The sequence below is a fragment of the Rhinolophus hipposideros genome, assembly GCF_964194185.1.
Source record: "Rhinolophus hipposideros genome assembly, chromosome: 22".
Classification (NCBI taxonomy): Eukaryota; Metazoa; Chordata; class Mammalia; order Chiroptera; family Rhinolophidae; genus Rhinolophus; species Rhinolophus hipposideros.
In genome coordinates, this window is record NC_138068.1 from 8281130 (window position 1) to 8301396 (window position 20267).

The following is a 20267-nucleotide window of genomic DNA, read 5'->3' on the forward strand; positions in this document are numbered from 1 at the left end:
GAAGGAGTCGGAATTCTGTAATTGGTTATTTTCAGAACGTTGCGATGGAGATTGCAGTTTGTAAAATGTCCAGATGACTGGTTTGAGGGATGTTATTTAAGTGACCTGCATAAAGAGAGCAGCTGACTTTAAACGATTGCTACAGGAAAAATCCAGGTGATTAATATAAGCCCAAGTGAACCACAGGAAAATGGCGAAACATTATGAGATCAAACCATGACATGCTAAGGAGATGTGATGATTTTTTTCCTCTGGCTTATCTATTTATTGGTACCTTTGAAACAAAATTGAGATATAATTCACAAACCATAAAGTTTACCCTTTTAAAGGGCACAGTTCTCAGTGTTTTTTCATAATAGTCTCAACAGTGTTTGCAACCATCGCTACTCTGTAATTTCCAAACATTTTCATCACCCTCAAGAGAAGCCTCATATTTATTTATTAGACTCCCACCCCTACTCCTTCTTCCCTCAGCCTACTTTCTGTCTCAGGGGACTTGCCTGTTCTGGACATTTCATAGAAATGGAGTCCTACAGTACCTTTTGCACTTGGCTTATTTCACTTGCATAATGTCCTCAGGTTTCTCTAGCTTGTAGCGCGCATCAGCACTTTCTTGCCCCTTTGACTAAATAACAGATACGACAATTTGAAATTTAATTTGAATTCTACAATTTGTGGTCCCCTGTATGCTGAGTATATGTTATTTTGAGACAATGGCTAATGCTGTGAAAAATGCTGTTTTTTTATTTTTATCATATCTTTTTAGAATGTCATTGTTTTGTTGTTTGATAAGGCAGCATACCCTATTTATGCAAAGTTAAATATATATGGAGGGTCCTCAAACATTCCCCCCCCCAGTGTGTCACATGATCAAAATATTTTGTGACAACTCGTCTATATTACCTGGAATATGTAGTCATCTATTTTATTTTACTTCCCACAGCAAATGGGCATATCTTCAACTCTTGTTAATAGATGTGCCTTAAAAACAACAAAAAAAGACTGTAGGAAATGGGAGCCTCATGATGTCCTGCTTCTCAGAAGACCAAGACCAGTGCTTTTGCGTGTCCTAGGCTGTTTTGTACTCGTAAAATTCATGTTTTTCAAAAAACATAATAGATATTATTCCACAGGTTTTGGTCTGTGAACTGTCATTTTTCACAGTTCTAATATTTTTGTCTCTGATACCGTTTTAGTATTTATTGTTCGAGTTGGAATTTACGGAGCTTTTTCTTTTTAATGAGTATGGTGGTGAATGTGTGAGTTTCCGGTCTATTTTCCTGCACCTGATCCATTCAGTTTGTCAGTACTTACTGGGGCCCCGACTGCGTTCTCGCTTTCTGCATCTGTAGGAAACATAGATAAGGTTAATTTTATGTTTTCTTGAGGAAGAATTTACTGCTTTTTAACTTTCCTGGGACAAAGCTGACTTTGTTTTTTTTAACTGCTCTATTATTTCTTTATGATACTTTTGTTGTTGTTGTTGTTGGAAATAAACACTGTGAATAAGTACAAAGAAAAAATATTGAGGTCACCTGTATTCGCATCACTTAGAAATAACCAGTGTTAACATCTGAGTGTTTAAAATGCCAAAGGATTCTTGGCCTTTTGTGTGTCTGGAGAAATGTATGCTGTGTTTCTCTCTGTGTGTTTCTTTTTTTCTTTACAACAAGAAGGCATCATATTTTCATAATTCTTTTTAACTAGAGTTGAACATCAGAATTTCATGTAAAGTTAAATATATATATGTGTATATATGTGTGTGTGTGTGTGTGTGTATGTATATATATATATTTACATACATTCGTATGCCTGGGCCCTATTGCATTCTTTAGCTGGGGGGGGGGCAAGCATGTTTCTTAAAATCTTCGTTGGTTATTCTGAGAAGCATTTCTGGTTAAGAACCACTGTTAGAATAACACTATCCAACTTCCTTTTTCTCACTCACGTCAATGATTGTAATCATTTTTAATGGTTTCCTAACAGGGCTAGGATTAAAGTAAGAAGAGTGACTGAGGTACATGCCCATGGAGCACAACTGAATGGGGTGCCGAAAAAACCGCAGTGATTAAGATAAATCATAATGCAACATTCTAAAAACGTTAATGCAAAAATCCAAGATGAACACCTTACTTTAATTTTAAATTGACAGGATCCAACCTGCATAATTAGGCCTCTCCTGCTTCCTGGCCCTGGTTTTATGGTGTCAGTGGCTTTATGTCATGGTTTTCAGCCTCAGCCTACGACATTGGGCTGGATTATTCTTTGTTGTGAGGGCCGTCCTATGCATTGGAGGATTTTAACAGCGTCCCTGCCCTCTACCATCTAAATGTCTGTAGTACACCCCCACCCCAGTTGTGACAACCAAAAATGTCTCCGGATATTGCCAAATGGTGAGTAAAATCCCCCAAGGGGTTCAGTTTCAAGGAATTGAAATTTGTGGCCTTTGTCATGCTCTAAGATGCCTACAATTAAATAGTAAATGTTACTTATTCAGTCACGTAATCAGCCTGTAACTTGGTGGATTCGTTTGGAAGTGGGAGCTTGTTTGGAAGTGGGAGCTCAGAGCCTGTCTCTGTGGGGGTGCCGCTTCAAGGTTAATGATTTACCAGCTTTGAGCTTTATTTGGGGAGTGAAGAAGGGCTGTGGAAACAAAAACTCTCTTCAATAATGTATTTTTACCAGTTGTAACCCATCCATACTATCTACTAGTATTATGAATGCCCGTGAGTGATGTGAAGTTTTAATTGCATTTAGAAAGAAAGCTGATATTCAGGGTGACTCTATATTTAATTTTTGTCCCAACCTTCCCTGATACGCAGATAGGAGTACTCATTGAGAAATGCCCCTGCCATGGGTCATTAATGAGAAGCAAAGGCCTATTTTTCATTGATTCGCCCTGTCTCATTTGTTGGCTGGGACTCCGTGCAATGACTCCAAAGCATTATATGGTGCGAGATACCCACCCAAGGGCCCAAGTCAGGGGCCTCTGTATGTATATGGAGAACTTGATTCCTGTCCCAACTTCTGACCTCACGTGGAGCTGTTTTGGCCTCCCTCCTTAAGGGGACCAGTGGTTTTTTTCCCCAGGGCAGAAAGAGTCAGAACCTGCCTCTGTGGATACCACATCTGTTTTTATTTTCCCCTGGTATTTTTTAAGTAAGAAGAAATGTGTGTAGGTTAAAGGGCCTATAGGGAGGAGGCTAGAAATAAACACTGTACGATGTGAAACTCTTCCATATGGGGAATGTGAAGACGTTTGAAGACGGGACCTAATACTAATACTAGCTGAGCCCCTGGTAATTACCAGGCCTTAATGATATATGGATTACGTATATCACGTATATAAAGGCTCCTACGCATTTGGTACGTGTAGGAGCCTTTTATTTGAAAAGTAAAAGAGAATTTCAGAATCAATAGTTCTGACTCCTCTTCCCTGAAACAGTAAGAAAGGGGATGCGTATTTAAGAGAGAAACAAAATGAACATGGAGATATTCAACCAGTCGCCTGTGATGTTGGTCGGGGCTCATCACCCTCATCTTTTGATTTATTCCCTGATCGGAAAGTAAGGTCCTTGTGAAAAATCTGGGCCATCCATTTCTGGACTGGTTTCACCTGGAATACAAAACCCCAGAGCTCTGTGTTACCCCCGTTTGAAATAGTAGTGGAAGTGTTTGACTGCTGTAGACACAAAATCAGATTGCTTGTACAATTCAAAAGTTTGTGAAGAATGCCCTTAACTCGGCCTTTCATTCAAACCCACAGTTACTAAAAACTTGCCGGCCAAAGCAATTACGTTGTCAAAGGACTTGTTATTGCCCCGAATGTTCAATCATAATTTGGTCCAGGTGCTGAGGAATGTGGGCAAAAACGAAGACACACACCCATGGCTAGAACATAAATTACAGAACTTAGAAAAAACGTTCTTGATTTCGTCTCTGCAGCGGGGAGAACCTTTCTGTAAATCTTCAGCCCTTGTTAGAATTTTAGAGTTAAATCCTTTGTAATCAAAAGCACTTGGCAAATAATGATTCATTTAAACTGTAGTTGTGATTCATTACTCTAATTATTGTTACCATGCAGTGCCCTTTGGCCTGGAAGTGAAACTCATGTCCTCTTGACACCAAAGGTTAACAGAGCAGGAAGCCAGAGCAGTGTGTGTGCTGGCATGACCAGAATAATTTAGTAATTGTCTAATTACCTGAGGAGTCTAATGCCACTGCTAAAAATAGTATTAAAAATTAAATGAAAGTCATTTTCTTGTTTTTCGTAACCCATCTGTTCTCTATTTTGGGCAACCATGTGTTCATGGGTATAAAATGCGATTCATTCTAAAAGATCAGATCGCTTTTCCTATGTTGGATAAAAAATGTTTTTAATGGAATGTCGTATCCAGTAAGTTCATTAAGAACTCTAGCTTCTGGGTCTCAGCTGTGGAGGCAGAAAGACTCTTACAGGTCCTTTGTCCAAAACCGTGATTTAAAATCTGGAACCAATGTTGGTCAGTTTGCTATTTATTTCTTATTGGAGATGGAAAAAAAAAATCATGTCAAGTGAAGACCCCCCCCCATTACCTTAGGAATATTAAGTTGTTCATTTGTTCAGTAAATGTCTCCTGCTCAAAGTATGCAGTAGACAAGCTGTTTTCACGGCCTAACAGGAGAATCATCAGGTAAACAAGCCAGTTTTAAACAGGACAGTAACCACAGGACAGGGAAATGTGGAAGCATGACATTGGTGGGGAGGACAAGTGGGGCAACACGCATTAGGGGGTTTTTGAGGAGGTGACATTCAAATTGAGACCTCAGGGATGAGATGGAGTGAGCCAGCCTTGCAGACGTGGTGTTCCAGGCAGAAGGCACAGCAAGTGCAAAGGCCCTGCGGCAGGAAGAAGCTCAGCAATGCTCAAAGAGCAGGCCAGTGTGGCTGGAGCAGAGGGGACTGAGGAGGAAGATGGCATGAAGGGAGGTTGCAGAGGTGGGCAGGAGCTAATCAGGTGGGCCCCAGGGGCTATGGGAGGGCATTTGAGTTTTACTGAACACTGAGCCATACACTACTAACAGGTGGCCTTTTCTCAGTGGTCTTATTTTTTTTTATATTTCAAGGCACCCTTACTTCAAAGGAAGGCCTTCATGGCACCCGATGTGTAACACAGATCGGGGCGGCTTGCCATCCACACTGGCTGATGCTGAGCGGGTTTCTGCTTCTTGGGTGTGGAGTGTGGGTTGAACGCCCCCCTCTCCCAGCCCACGCCCCTCATTTGCAGGAAACTGAGAGCAGGAAACTGAGGCCCCGAGAGCACACATGACTTGCTCGAGGTCACACAACTGTTCACAACCCATCTAAGAATAAAGCTCAGATTTCTTAACCTTCAATACTCTTCTTACCATGTTGCTTGAAACCATTTTCCCCAAGACTTAATCCATTCAGGAGGTCCAGCCATGTGTTGAAAGGTATGAACAGAGGGATGGGGTGAAGGCCAGGTTGGCAGTAGAACAGCTGCTTGGACAGGTTAAGCGGCCAGAGACAGCAGAGAAGACAAAAATTGAGCACATTTAAAATTATTCATGAAAAACGGCCTTAAGTGAAGTGCTAGGTACCACCGTGCCCTACATCCATCTGGCCAGGTTTCCTTCTGCTTGTTCCTGATAAAGCCAACGTGGCCCTGCCCTGGGTTACTTGTTACTGACAGTTGTCGCTCCTGTAGCACGCCATTTGAAGTTGTTGCCTGTTATTTTAAACCCGAGATTGTACGTTTAAAACTGTGTTTCTAAACCAGGAGTGGTTTTGGTCTCCATGGGACTTTGGGCAACATCTGTTGTTATAGCAGGTGGGGGGAGGTGCTTCTGGCATTTATCAGGTAGAGGCCAAAGATGCTGCTGAACATCCTACGACGCCCAGGGTTGTCCCCACAACAGAAAATGGTCACCCCCAATGTCAGTAGTGCCGAGGCTGAGGAGCCCTGGTTCAAACACCAGGATTGCTTTCGGTGTGGCGGCCCCTTGACCCCACCCAAAGGAAGACAGATGCCCTTGCTCACAGGTAGAATCACCCACAGTCACTAAATTGTTTTTTTCCCCCTCTATTGATGTTTTTTCTTTCCCTTTTTTTCCCAAGCATAACTGATTGGGTTTCTGAAAATGCCATGCCATTGATGTCACTGTAGATATATTTGAGAGTTACCGTTGTTACAGCCCTAGTAAGGAAAGCAGTAACTGTGTGGTGGTTTCCCCACACTTCCGAGACCTTTCTGTGCCTCCCTCATCTTCCTGATGGTTTCTCCTTCCCCCCAGCAACCCCAGGACCCACCTGCTCAGAAGGGCCCTGCGATCACCACCAAAGTCCGTCGGACCATGAGCAGCCGTGTGCACGAAGCTGTGAAGGCCATTGCGCTCTGTCACAACGTGACTCCCGTGTACGAGTCCAACGGCGTGACCGACCAGGCTGAGGCCGAGAAGCAGTATGAAGACTCGTGCCGCGTGTACCAGGCATCCAGCCCGGATGAGGTAAATACCGCCGCACAAGCGCACAGATGCCCTGCCGTTCATCCTCATGCTTCAGGTGGGGCTCTGGGAGGCAGCCACCTGTTAGGGCCGAGGAGAGCCAGGGTGATGCAGGGCTGCTAGGGAGACGCGCTTCCAAATGCGTATAGGAATTGATCTTCCCTAGAAGAAATAGTCTGGACTTAAGATCTGCCTTGACTTACGAAAGAGCAAGAGATTTTTATTTGTAATTTAGGTGGCCAGCTGATACGGGCACAAGGTCCCATTTAAATCCTATCCCCTTAAAAAACAAAACAAAACAAAAAACCAGCTTTCTTAAGATAAAATCCACATACCCCTTTAACATATACGGTTCAGTTTTTTTTTTTTCTTCAGTATATTCATGAAATTATGCAACTATTACCACAATTGATTTTGGAACTTTTTTTTCACCCCAGAAGGAAGCACTCCACATCCATTTCCCCCCTAGACTCCCCCTACCCCTTAGCCCGTGGCAACCACTAACCTACTTCTATCTCTATCCATCTGCCTATTCTGGACATTTCATACAAATGGAAACATACAATATGTGACCTTTTGTGTCTGGCTTCTTCCACTTAGCATGTTTTGAAGATTCATCCACGTGGGAGCATGCATTAGAACTTCGTGACTTTTTATGGGTGAATAAGACTCCGTTGTATGGTTAACACTATGTTTTGTTTATCCGTTCATCGGTTGATGGACATTTGGATTTGTGTGTGTGTATGTATGTGTGTGTGTGTATGTGTGTGTTTATTTTTTATTTTTTATTATTTGCTATTACTGATAACGCTGCTATGAGCATTTGTGTGCAGGTTTTTGAGTGGACACATATTATCATCTCTCTTGGTGTATACCTGGGAGTGGAATTGCTGGATCGTATGATAACTCTGTTTAACTCTTTGAGGAACTATTTTCTAAAGTGGTTCCACCATCTGACATTTCCACCAGCAGTGTATGAGGGTTCCTGTTTCTCCACATCTTTGGCAACACTTGTCGTTGTTGGTCCTTTTGAGTCTAGCCATCCTAGTGGGTGTGAAGTGGAAGCTCACTGGTTTTGATTTGCGTTTCCCTGATGACTAAAGATGTCAAGTATCTTTCGACATGCTTACTGGCTATGTGTATCTTTTTTTGGAGAAATGTCTATCCATATCCTTTGCCCACTTTTAATGGTGTCATGTGTCTTTGTGTCATTGAGTTATAAGAGTTTTTTTTATGTATCCTCTATAAGTCTTTTATAAGATACATGATTTGCAAATATTTTTTCTCATTCTGAAGGCTGTCATTTTCTTGATGGTGTCCTTTGAAACACAAAGGTTTCTAATTTTGATGAAGCCCAGTAAACCAGTATTTTTAAGTTGCTGTTCATATCTGAGCATATTCTCTGGCTAATAACAAAAGGATTCATTCGATTGCATATTCAAGAGCAGAGGGCCTGATAGCACAGTTGGCCCTTTAATGTTTTTATAACAAGCCCTGATTCCTTTGCCTTTTAGGGTATTGTGTGATAGGAACGCCCTCTGCGTGTGTGTTGGCAGAGAACTAGCCCAGCATGAAAATAGTATCATATTCTTTGTCCCCCTGACCTGAACGTAATTCAGACACAGGTCTGTGTTTCACCAATCTGTTAACATTTTGGTCATTTTTTCTTCCAGTTTTCTTTGTTTATGTTCTTCCTTTAAAATTTTTTTATACTGATTATGAAAGCAGGATTTTTTTTGGTTTGTTTTTCTTTTTTAAATTTAAGTTTATTGGGGTGACAATTATTAGTAAAGTCACATAGATTTCAGGTGTACAATTCTGTATTACATCATCTATAAATCACGTTGTGTGTTCACCACCCAGAAAAAGCAGGGTTTTTTTAGTGTAGAAAATTTGGAAATTGCAGAAGACTATAAAGAGGAAAATTAGTCAATTGCAACCTCACCTGGATAGGGTAACGATAGGCAACGTTCTTTGAACATTTGGTTCCCATCAGGTCCCATTAGAAGTGCATTCTGTATTATTATCTCATTTAATCTTCCCAGCAACAAAGAGACACTGTTATTGTCCCCACTTTCATAAGAGCAAATTCAGAGATAGAGAGGTTTCAACATTTAGCATAAAGTCACCTGTTTTTTTTTTTTTAACTTTATTTTGAAATAATTTCATACTTACAGAAAAGTTGTAAAACTAGTACAAAGAATTTCCATATGCCAGAACTTCACTCAGGTTCTCAGAAATTAATATTTTCCCATCTTTTCTTTATCCTTCTCTTCCTTATCTCTGAAGAGTAAGCTGCAGACATACCCTTTCACTCTTAAAACATTTTACTTTTGTTCCTGAAAAATGAGGACGTTTGGAGCCAGGAAACGAACATCAATACATATTATTTATTATCTCACCTGCAGATCTTACTCAAAGTTCATCAGCTGTGCTCCTAACTTTCTTACCTCCGCAAAACATGAATTTCCCCAGATCAGGAACCCACACTGCATTCAGTTGTCACGCCTCTTAAGTCTCTTTAGTCTGGAAACAGTTTCTCTGCTTTTTTTTTTAATTTCATGGGCTTGCCCCTTGCAGCATGCAGGCCAGTTGTGTTGTAGAACGTTTCTCAGTTGGGGTCTGTCTGACATTGTTTCATGGTGCAGACTCAGGTTATGCGTTTTGGGCACTGTCCTTCTCAGTGCTGTTATCAGGAGCCACGTGATACCGACATAGCCCATTCTTGGAGCCGTGAACTTTGGTCACTGGACCAAGGTGTTCTCTCCAAGGTTTCCTCATGGTAAACTTACCACTTGCCCTTGCTAATGAATCTTAGGACACCAGCTCCGTAAGTGACAGGGCCAGGGTTCCAACCTAGGGAGTTTCTTTTCAGAGCCTCAACTCCGTCATTTTACTAAACCATTTTTTCAGAAGCCACCAAGAACATTTTGATACACAGCCTTCTAATATCTTACATTTTTTTCTTAAAAGAAAAAGGGAATTTTAATATAGGTATGGTTTTGGATCCTCTTTCTTCACTTAGTGTTTGTCATGACTGTTTCCCAATTTTCTTGAATATTATTAAAAAGCAAAGCTTCAGAATTACTGCGTATGTACATATTTTAATATCTGTAACTGTTCTCATATTACTGAAATTTAGGCTATTTCTCATTTTTAGCGGTAATATTTATAAACATTGCAGTGAGCGTCCTTACACCTAGTATTCCTAGAAATGGTGTGATTGGGTTCATTAATTTAGTAGGTATATTTGAGTGCCTATAATGGGCTAAGCTCTGTGGTGTCAACATCTTGCCCTAGGGAGGTGGCAAGAGTGAGACAGTTGAGCCCATGAGTCTTAGGTCCCAACTACATGCCTGAGCCGGTTATACTCTGTACCTCCATGCGTCTGTGACGTGGGCTCCATGAGAAGGTATTGGGAGGACCTTAGTAGGCAGTCAGTAAGTGCTGTGGGTGAAATTGGATGAGTATTTTTAAGGCCCATGATAAAAATGACCAGAGTGCTTCTCAGAATTTTGTTTAAACCATTTTACTCTTCCACTGATGTTACAAGGACTCCCAATTCATTTTTTTGTTCATTTTAGGAAGGAGGGGGGCTTCGCTGAGTAATGAAGTATTTTAAACGTCTGGGCTAATCTGAGAATACCACTGAGCCACTGGTTAACGATGGTTGGCGAGGAACAGCCCAGTGAGATTTTTGCCAAAGTTCAGAGACGACGCTTGGGTGTCTCATTCCCTGTCCAGTCACTTCTTTCTCCTTTTTTGGGGGGCAATGGGATGTGTGCCCTGGGAGACTCCCCTTCCAGTCCACATGGTGTTTGTGGAACAGCTCAAGCTATGAAGCCCAGTTCATCCATGACCATTGACAATTTGAACCAGGCTTTTAGGGGTGAAAAATGTGGTAACCCTTGGCCGAATTCCGAGATGGGAATTGTGTGCTGACAGAACACAGGGAGGGAGGGTAGGTATGGATGATCCTACTGACCTACTTAGACTTGGGCCGTAGTAACCAAAACCTTTTCAGATTGGTCATCGTTTCTTTACCAGGTTTAGTCTGTTTGATCTCACCTTTGCATTTGGGAGTGGGAAGACAGTACCATTCAATGGTAGATATGAAAGAGGACCAGATTCTTGCGAACCAGCAGCTTATGGGTATTTGATAGAATTTGAACAAGTTCCAGATGTGGGGGATCTGATCAGTCATCACTTCTGCCCCTGAGCTCCTAACTCATCTATTGGCTACGACATGTATGTGGGGGGTCTTCCGTGCGGGTCCCACACCTCTCTGCTCCCACCAAATTTTGATATAGTTGTTTTAGGGCTGCGCAGAGATTTTTTCCGTGAGGGTGATACTTCCATGGAATGCTTTGTGCTTCTTAGCTCTTTTTCCTTGAAGTGAATAGTCCTTTATCTCTTCTGTCCATTAACTGCACTGGGATTCAGATTTGTCTTGTTTTTCTAAGATTCTGAGTAAGGAATTAAAAAAGAGGTATTTTCTTTGGGCCTTTGGTGTCTTCACAGAGATCCATATTACCTTATTGATATCTTACCCCCCACACAACTATTGTTTCTTATTGCGCAGTTATATCACATTTATGGTAGAATATATGAAAATAGAGATAAGGAAGGAAAAAAAGAAAACCATAATCCTAGGAATAAAAGATATAACCACTGTTAACATTTTACTGACCAGCCTTCTTGACTTTTTCAAAAAATGTGTACCACTAAATACAAATGTGTTTCTATAAATACACCATGTGACAGAAAGGAGGCTAAATCTAGTTCTAGTGAAATCTTTCAGAAAGCTGTACTGTGTCCAAACTACTATGGAATTCCACATAGTCGCGACTGGAACTAGAATCCTACCTTTGAAATTCTATATCAATAAAACATTGCTGGTCAAAGCAAGCTCAGTTTACGGAATACACATAGAAGCCAGTCAGTATTCGTTTTGCTTTGGAGCCGCTGGAATAATTTCTACCAGTTGGAGGAGGATTCATTTCCTGTAACAGAAAGCAGGATTTCCTCAATTTGTTTCCTGTGCACATTCTGCTTTGGAAACCTTGAGGGTCTTTATTCAGTTATGGATTACAGCATGAGGGGGGCCGGGCCCTCCCTGCCACCATACAGTAGCTCCCCAGGGAAACGGAGGAGATGAAATCTGGCCAGAGGGCAGTGCTCCTGAAATGCTCAGACAGGCGAATTTCAGCCCTGACGGCATTCCATCATTTCCAGGATATTGGAGAGCACTGGAGGTGTGAGGACAGTGAGAGCAAGAGGGGATGGCGCTGCCGAAAGAGCTTTTAATATCTTTGTTTCATGGTCAAGGAGGTGTTCTCCTATGAGCAAGCAGAAGCAACCCGGTGACTCCTTTATTTCTCTTTGCCATGAATTCTGTCATATGAAAAAAAATAAATTCCTAAAATTTAAAAAATCACAACTACTAATGTCCTCACTTGAGCAAAAGTAGACATTGTAGATTCAAAAAGAAGTTGATAAACATAACCTGTACATCGCACCACCTAGCGATAACTATGTTCTAATGTAGATTTTCCCTAAATTCACACACACACACACACACACACACACACACACACACACACACACATCGTGTTTCCCCGAAAATAAGACCTACCCGGACAACCAGCTCGAATGCGTCTTTTGGAGCAAAAATTAATGTAAGATCCGGTCTCATTTTATTATAAGACTGGGTAATAATATGATATGATATGATATGATATAATATAATATATATAATACTTAGTCTTATGTTAATTTTTGCTCTAAAAGACGCATTAGAGCTGATTGTCTGGCTAGGTCTTACTTTCAGGGAAACGGGGTGTGTGTGTTGTGACGTTAGCAGAGGGCTGAGTTTTAGTAAACCTTTGGGTTGCTGTGTGTTCCTATAGTCTGTTGATGGCATAAACAAAAGTCTGCACTTCAAGACCCTCCTTTCCACTATCTTCCATGAAAGATCAGGGCATCATTATTCCTCTTCCCCTTCCCGGGTGCAGTGCTGGCCGTGGTGAACTTCAAGGTCTGACTCCGTCAGCGGTATGATTTTAGGCAAAGCATCCCTAAATCCAGCCTCCTGAAGGTAAAGAGGGGCTGGTACCACTGAGCTCACAGGCCCTAGAGAAGAGTCAAGGCAGCCGGAAGAAGAGGTCACCTGCTGAATACCTGCTCTGTGCCAGCCACTGCGCTCTGGCTATCCCTTACGACTCAGTTACTACGATTGTGCCATTTTGCAAATGATGTGGCTGGCTGAGGAATAGTCCCAAGGTCACATGGCTGGCAAGATTACAACCAGACACCCCACGTCCCAGAGGCTGGACTTGTAACCACGCAGTATTGCCTTGCTGCCCATGGGACGATGGCTTGAAAGTGCTTTATAAACTCAGCACTACAGAGGGTTAAGCACCTGAGTTTGGGGAACTCAGGGCTGATACTGGCTGAGGTTCGAGAATGTCCGGTTATTCTTACCTACTCTAGTCCCCTGTGCCCCCTGTTCTGATGAGCCAGCATTCCCAGTCGCGTTCTGCCAAGCTCAGTGGAACATTTTTTTTTTTTTGTCCCCTTCTTCGTTTCTCATCTTGAGAAGCTTCCAAGCTTGTTGATAATAAATCTTCTACCAGACACGGGAAGCCTACCTTCTGAGTGTTTTGCCTTCACCATCTATCTCTCTAAGATTCCGCTCTTAGAAAGGAAAACCAAAAAGGGTGTGTTCCCCCGGTAGTCCATGAGACAGCCCCCTTGCACGTGGCCGTGGGCCTGGGCTTGGAGCTGTGTGAGTGGGTCTGTCCTCCCGATGGCAGAGTCTATAAGAGGGAGAGCGTTCCTGTGTCCGTTTGGAATGTCCCAGTGTTGGGAGTTATACAGACAGCGGTGATAGAAAAGCACAGTGAACATATAGCTAATCTACAAGAAGGTTTTATGTTTAGTTTTCCCCCTTTATTATAAGAGCAACGTAAAAAATTAGAGGGGAAAGCCCTCCCCAAAAACATTTTGATGTGTTTCCTTCCTCTCTTCTGTACATACAATTGAAATTTTAGTGTCATTTCATGGTCTATCTTGATTGGTTCACTTAGTCATAACAGATTGTGTTACTCTTTCCAATAATTATGATAAGAAGATGTTTAGTGGCTGCACGATATCTGATACTTAGACACCCACAGATTATTTATTCTGTCTCCCCAGCGTACCATTCGGTGATCTCCCACTTTGGGCTGCCAGAAATAATGTTATGATAGGTAGCCTTACCTATTCAATCTCTCTGTGCATCTTGGAGCATGTGTGTAAAAGGCCACAGTTTTCTCGTTTTGCATTTTTGTAAGTCTGTTGAGGAGAGTGAGGATAAAAAGCACCAGGAAAGGTGGGGCCTTGATGTGGGCTGGAGGTCTCACAGTCTATTTGCAGCTGGGAAGTTTTTTCTCTGCACTACATTCATATCTCCGGTGTGTTTGGTTCCCCTAAATGCCTCCTCGTACCCTGAGCCTCCGCTCCAGGCCTTTGGAGAAGCACAGCATTCAGACGTGTGCACTAATGAGCTTGGAGTGTTGACTCAGGAAGATTTAGGAGGCTGGTGGGGCTTTCCCATCGCTCTGCCATGCCCTCGGACCCAAGGGTGAGGTTAGAGAACAGAAGTTGGGAACATAAGGAAAAATTCCTCCATCAATGTTATTTATGAACCACTGGGGTAGAGTCTTAAAGCAAGGTTTTGGTTGCTCAGTTCAGGGGGGCTGTGTGAGCAGGACCAGAGTGTTTTAGGGACACTGTAGAAAACTGTCATATGAGCCTTCCTTGGACTTAGCTCATCCTTGGGCCACAGATGCGAAAGTTCCATCCCATTGAATATTAGTATTGGCCCAGAATGGACCTCAGTGAACAGTGATTTCTAAATGGCTAAATTTCTACGGAGATGATGCCATTTCTCCTCCTCAAGTATTAATTTTTCTCAGAGTTAAGTGATAAGAGCATGAAATTCAAGTACAGGTTCAAGGAAATTTGGGTCAGGGAGTAAATAGCTTTTTATTCCATTGCTTCCTTTGATTCTTAAACATAGCGCATGAGCTGTGTTTTGTTTGCTCTATGCTGTGTTATATAAAACAAAAACTTGGCAGTGATATTTTAAAAAATTACATAATGTTATGTAAACATCAGCTTCTCTTGAGAAAGATCAGATCTGGAAATAATGTGCCCAGTTTCCACCTGGAAGTAGTTAGCCAATCTGGGCGGCTACTGCCTCAGTTTACCCCTGGCCCCTGGCTGGCCTGTCCTCCTATCTCCTACCTGCCCAACTCCTGTGGGCATTCGAAGCTGCAACCACCCTGAGGTGTGTTGTTGAATCTATTTCCTGATTAGGTAAAGAATACTTTAGGTTGGTGGGTAGATTGGTAATCTTGGAAGGCTGGATTAGGGCAGACTGGCTACTGTGTGAGCCTGGTTGTTTATCTTATTGAATGCCACCAAAAAACCCCTTTAATCAGATACCAGATTCATGCATGCTCTTAACGATGAGTCTGTATCCTGCTTTTGACAAGAACTGAAGGCTCTTTACCCTTATCTGGCGTATTTCCCAAGCTCACATTCCCAGGTACAAAGGGAAAATTATTGAAACTTGTCACAGGTGGTATATTGCTGACCCCCAATGATGAAGAAACCCTTTCATGGATAATTCGGGCATGAATTGTTCAGATGGGCATTTTAGGGAGGGAAAGTAGTGGCCTTTTTCCTGAATGAATCTGGAACACACAGCTGACCCATCAACCAAGCCTCCCCTCTCTGCCCCCTTCTTGGTTTCTAGCCTTTGATCAATTTTGCATCTAATTTGTTCATTCATCTTAACGAGGTTTCTTTTTCTGCTGCTGCTCTGATCTCTGGATATTCTGACCCGATGCTCCCTGAGACCTCCAACTCTAAATCCCTTACCATTTGACGATGTGGAATGATTCTTTTGAATAGAAGCGCAGACCTGCCAGAATTAAGAAGTAACCTGATTTTATACCATCTTGTTTTGGAAAGGAATGCGGTTGTCTCACCTTACCCCCAAAATGATCGTCCCTGCTGTCGTTGGGAAGGGTTAGAGAGCACCCATTCTAAACGTGTTCCTGCTCAGTAGGACCTCTGGTTTTCTGTGTTGTTAGAAAGTAGCTTTAAATGAACGCTGACTTTTGTTCAAGTCGAAGTAGGAAAGTGGGAGGTGAAAATGAACGGCCCCCCGCAGGGCTCATATCCTGTTGGAATCAGCTCCCCCCACCCCCAGAAGACCGATGAGCTTTGATTAGGACGTGGGGACTCAAGGGGGTGGGGGTAGAGGGACAAGTATAGTCTTAGTGTAGGTCATTTACCTCTGTTGAGAGGTTCACTGTGAGTTAGTAGGAGGTTTAAGAGTAAGAGTTAGTAAGCAGGTTCAAATGATGTTTGCCTACAGTTGTGATGCGTCCTTCGTCAGGAACATTTGTCATTGTCGATCATTTCAGATTTATTGTTCAACTTGTCCTCTAACAGCCCTGTGGGGTCCATGGCATGGGGGCTGGTGAGCTAAGGCCAGAGCAGCCTTCATCCCTCTGAAAGCCTCTTCCTGTTCTGGAGTTCCAGAGTCATTCTCCATTAGATTCAGAGCAAGTTTCGCGGGAGTTTGTATATCTCCTTGAAGCCCAGTATCACAGACTTTTCAAAACTTTTCAGAACAATGAAATAGGTTTTTAAGGGGTGAAGCAACAGCTCCTTGAAAAGAAGAATGAAAAAAAATCCTTTCAATGACATATTTGAAAGCATCCAAAGAAGAATTTTGTTTTTCTTGTTTCATTTTTTTTTTTTAAATGTAAAATTGGTATGTAAAAGTTTAGTAAGGCTTTCTGGGCTTGTGTATACCTGGTTATTTGTAATATCTTGCATTGTGTTGGGATATTTTACTTTTATTAAAAATAAAAGCACATACAAAACAAAGTAAAAATACATACAAAAGTACATACAAAATAAAAGAAATGCATATACATGCTAAAAATATTTCAGTAGTATAGAAATATGAAAATAAAAGCTAGAAGCCTTAGAAACATTTTATATACAGATGCGATTATTTTGTATATACAGATCTTTACAGGTTTGTTAATTTTAAACTTTGCAAAGAAGGTTGTTAGCAAGTAAGACAGGCCATATTGAAAGTCATAATTATTGAATTAAATAAGCAAATGGGTTTTAAACACTTGTATAGGCTAATAGCAAAAAACAAAATAAAACAAATCATTACTGATTAGCTCTGTATTGGGGGGGCAGGTCAGGGTAATGGCTTCTGCCATTGGTCAGATTTGAAAGCTAGTTCGTCCTGGTTGACTTGGTATGACATAATCAAAACAGGGTAGAGTTTCCCATTCATGAAGAATAACTTCTTTCTGATGTAAATTCAGTTACTATCAGCAGCGGAAACCTAATTAGATATCTGAGCACAGCACCAACTGAGGACGTATAAACAAAACATTTAGAGTTGGAACAGAAATGAGAAATAATCAACTTCAGGCCCCGGCCTAGGGAGGAAGTGGGGGTGGGTGGTAGAGCTGGGCTGGAACTACGGATTTGGGCTCCAGTGTGATCCCCCAACGCCATCAGGGGGTAGCACTTCAGTGGAGGTGTCCCCTCGGGGTTCCAGAAACAACTGAACCTCTGCAGGCAACTTCCTGGTAGCTTTTGCTCTCTTGGTGAAGGAGTGGGGACTCAGGGAGGATGCTGATAAAATAGAGGTGCTGGAGGCAGCTGCTGCTGGGAGATTCTTGGAAAACTGGCTCTCTTTACCTACCACCCCCTCAGTGGAAAACAGCAAAAAAAAAACAAAAAAAAGAAAGAAAGAAAGAAATATCTCAGACATGCAGATAGTTTCAGAGTAATAAATGCACGCCCATATACCCACTACCAGGCTTAAAGATAATAAAACATTTCAGATGGAATTGATGCTTCCTGTGTACCCCTTTCTCTGTCGTGTTTCCCTCTCCTCAAGTCTCCTAAAACCTACCTCCTTTGTTTTCCCCAAAGATTCAGCTTTGTAAGGAAAAAGGGGGTGGGGTACTTTTTTTTTTTTTTTTTTTTGCTTTCTAGACACCATGCTCTTGGACTTGGATCAGAATAAAATGGCAGCTTGTTGAGCATTAAAACTGGATGCCTCATCTGTTCCAGCTCTTAGAGGCCTTGCACATTCCTTGCTCTGTGGTCCTTTCCTCCTTCAAATCCAGTGATGTCACGCGTCTCTGACTCTCCTTCTGTCCTCACTCTCCTTCTGTCCTTTCTCTCTGGCTGGAGCCAGGAAAATTCCTCCTTTGGAGGACTCACGTGATTACTTGGTTCCACCTGGATGATCCAGGGTAATCTCCCCGATCTGATTACATCTGCAGAATCCTTGTTGCCACGTAAGGGACATAGTCACACGTTCTGGGGATTAGGACGAGGTTTGGGGGCCGTTATTCTGCCCACGGCACTTGCCATCAACATTGTAATGGTGTCGGGTGGACGCCTGATAAATCTATGCCTCTGGGAGTACAGTGTTGGGTGGCGGGGCCTGTGGGCCAGGCCCACCTATCAGGTGCTCGCCTGGCCTGGCCTTTGCCTCCTCCCAGCAGTATCATCCTGGGCATCTGTCTTACCTTTTCCGAGCCTGGGCTTCCTCGTCAGTATGACCAGTGTTCTCTGCCTCTGCAGTACTGACCTTTGGGGCGGGATAATTTTCTGTCTTGTTTGGCAGTCTCCCTGGCCTCCACCTGCTGGATGCCAGTAGCAACACACTTCCTGCCCCAGTTGTGACCACCCAAAATGTTCCCAGACGTTGCCAGATGCCCACTGTAGACACCCACTGGCTGAGTATCTGCGAGACAAAGGGGAGCCTGAAGGCCAAGCCGCCTCGTCCTTGTAATTGTTTGGCTTGGTGCACATTCTTCCAGAAGCCACGTAGGGTCTGTGCTAATCACTCTTAATCCTGTGTGGTTCTCGCTGCCACTGCTCTGGTATTTGGCCTGCTTTGGGGCCTGGGAGAGAAGGTGAGTCGTGCCTTACAGGGACAGGTGTGAGAGCAGAGCCCCAGCAGGCTCAGCAGTTACTGGGCCTGCACAGCTTCCCTCAGAGACACACATTGCTTCACCTGTCTGCCCCCCCTTCCACCTTTGTATTCATTTGCCGGCCCTGGGAACCAGCACCCTCGCCTGAGTGTTTGACCTTTCTCTCTCCGTTATGTTCAGGTGGCCCTGGTACAGTGGACGGAAAGTGTGGGCTTAACCCTGGTGGGCCGAGACCAGTCTTCCATGCAGCTGAGGACCCCTGGCGACCAGATTCTGAATTTCACCATCTTACAGATCTTCCCTTTCACCTATGAAAGCAAGCGGATGGGCATCATCGTGAGGGTGAGTCGTTTTTATTCATGACTTAAAATGGTTAAAACCCACAAGTATGTAGTGAACGTCCCTGTGGCTTGACATTCTTTCTTACCCCTTTCTAACCATCTTTATTCTGTTGTCTGTTGCCCAAACTAACAAGGGAATAAACTTCCCTAAGCAGAAAGAATATTAGTTCGTCCATTGGACAGAACCTCGGATAGCTGGTCAGCTTCTGGTGAACCCAGTTCTAGAGTGAAAGATCTAAGGAATGAAGATTGGGCATTTCTTGGTAATAATACATTTCCCATTGTATGATCTTTTGTTTAGTTGAATGTATATTTTTTTTATTGAGGTGAAATTCACATAACATAAATTTACCATTTTAAATGTATAATTCAGTGCCATTTAATATATTCACAATGCTGTGCACCACTTCTTTCCAGTTTCGAAACATTTTTAACACCCCAAAAGGAAACCTTGTACCCATTAAGCAGTCCACTCCCCCTACCTCTTTCCTCCTAGGCCCTGACAATCACCAGTCTGCTCTCTGTTTCTATGGATTTGCCTAGTCTGGATATTTCATGTAAACGGTGACCTTTTGTGCCTGGCTTTTTCCACTTAGCATAATGTTTTCAAGGTTCATCCACATTGTAACAGGTATCAATGCTTCATTCCTTTTTATGGCTGAATAATATTCCATGTTGCCTGTCCATTCATCCATTGATGGACATTTGGCTTGTTTTCACCTTTTGGCTGTTGTGAATATTGCTGCTATAAACACTCGTGTACAGGATTTGAATACCTGTTTTTAGTTCTTTTGGGTCTATATCTACGAGTGGAATTGCTGGGTCATGCTGGGTCAGTGACTCAATTGCTGGGTAATTCTGTGTTTTAAACTTAGGAGGAGCCTCCAGACTGTTTTCTACCATGCTGCCCTCTTGTACATTCCAACCAGCCAACATGTGAAGGTTCCAGTTCTCCACCTCCTCCTCATCACTTGTTGTTCTTCTTTTGATTATAACCATCCTGGTGGTTGTACAGTGGCGTGTTGTGGTGGTTATGATTTGTATCTAATGATTAATGATGTGGAACATCTTCATGTGTTTATTGGCCACTTGTATACCTTCCATGGAGAAATGTCTAAGTCCTTTGTCCACTTTTGAATTGGGTTGTTTGTCTTTGTTGTGGGGTTGTACGAGTTTTTTACAGAGTCTGGATACTAGAGCTTTATCAGAGATATGCTATACAAATACTTTCTGTCATTCTTTGGGTTGTCTTTTACTTTATTGGTGAAATTCCTGTGATACACAGAAGTTGCTAATTTAAAAATTTTTTTTAAAGATTTTATTGGGGAAGGGGAACAGGACTTTGTTGGGGAACAGTGTGTACTTCTAGGACTTTTTTCCAAGT

At 42.5% G+C, this 20267-nt stretch overlaps 1 protein-coding gene across 1 annotated transcript in view; it reads left to right on the forward strand.

Moving 5' to 3' along the window:
* The window catches only part of ATP9A (ATPase phospholipid transporting 9A (putative)), a 112867-nt gene that overhangs the window by 60986 nt on the left and 31614 nt on the right, over positions 1-20267 (forward strand). The window contains exons 14-15 of the mRNA XM_081033292.1: positions 6295-6507; positions 18723-18884. Of these exons, the coding sequence (XP_080889418.1) occupies positions 6295-6507; positions 18723-18884 (375 nt within the window). The remainder of the gene's footprint in view (positions 1-6294; positions 6508-18722; positions 18885-20267) is intronic.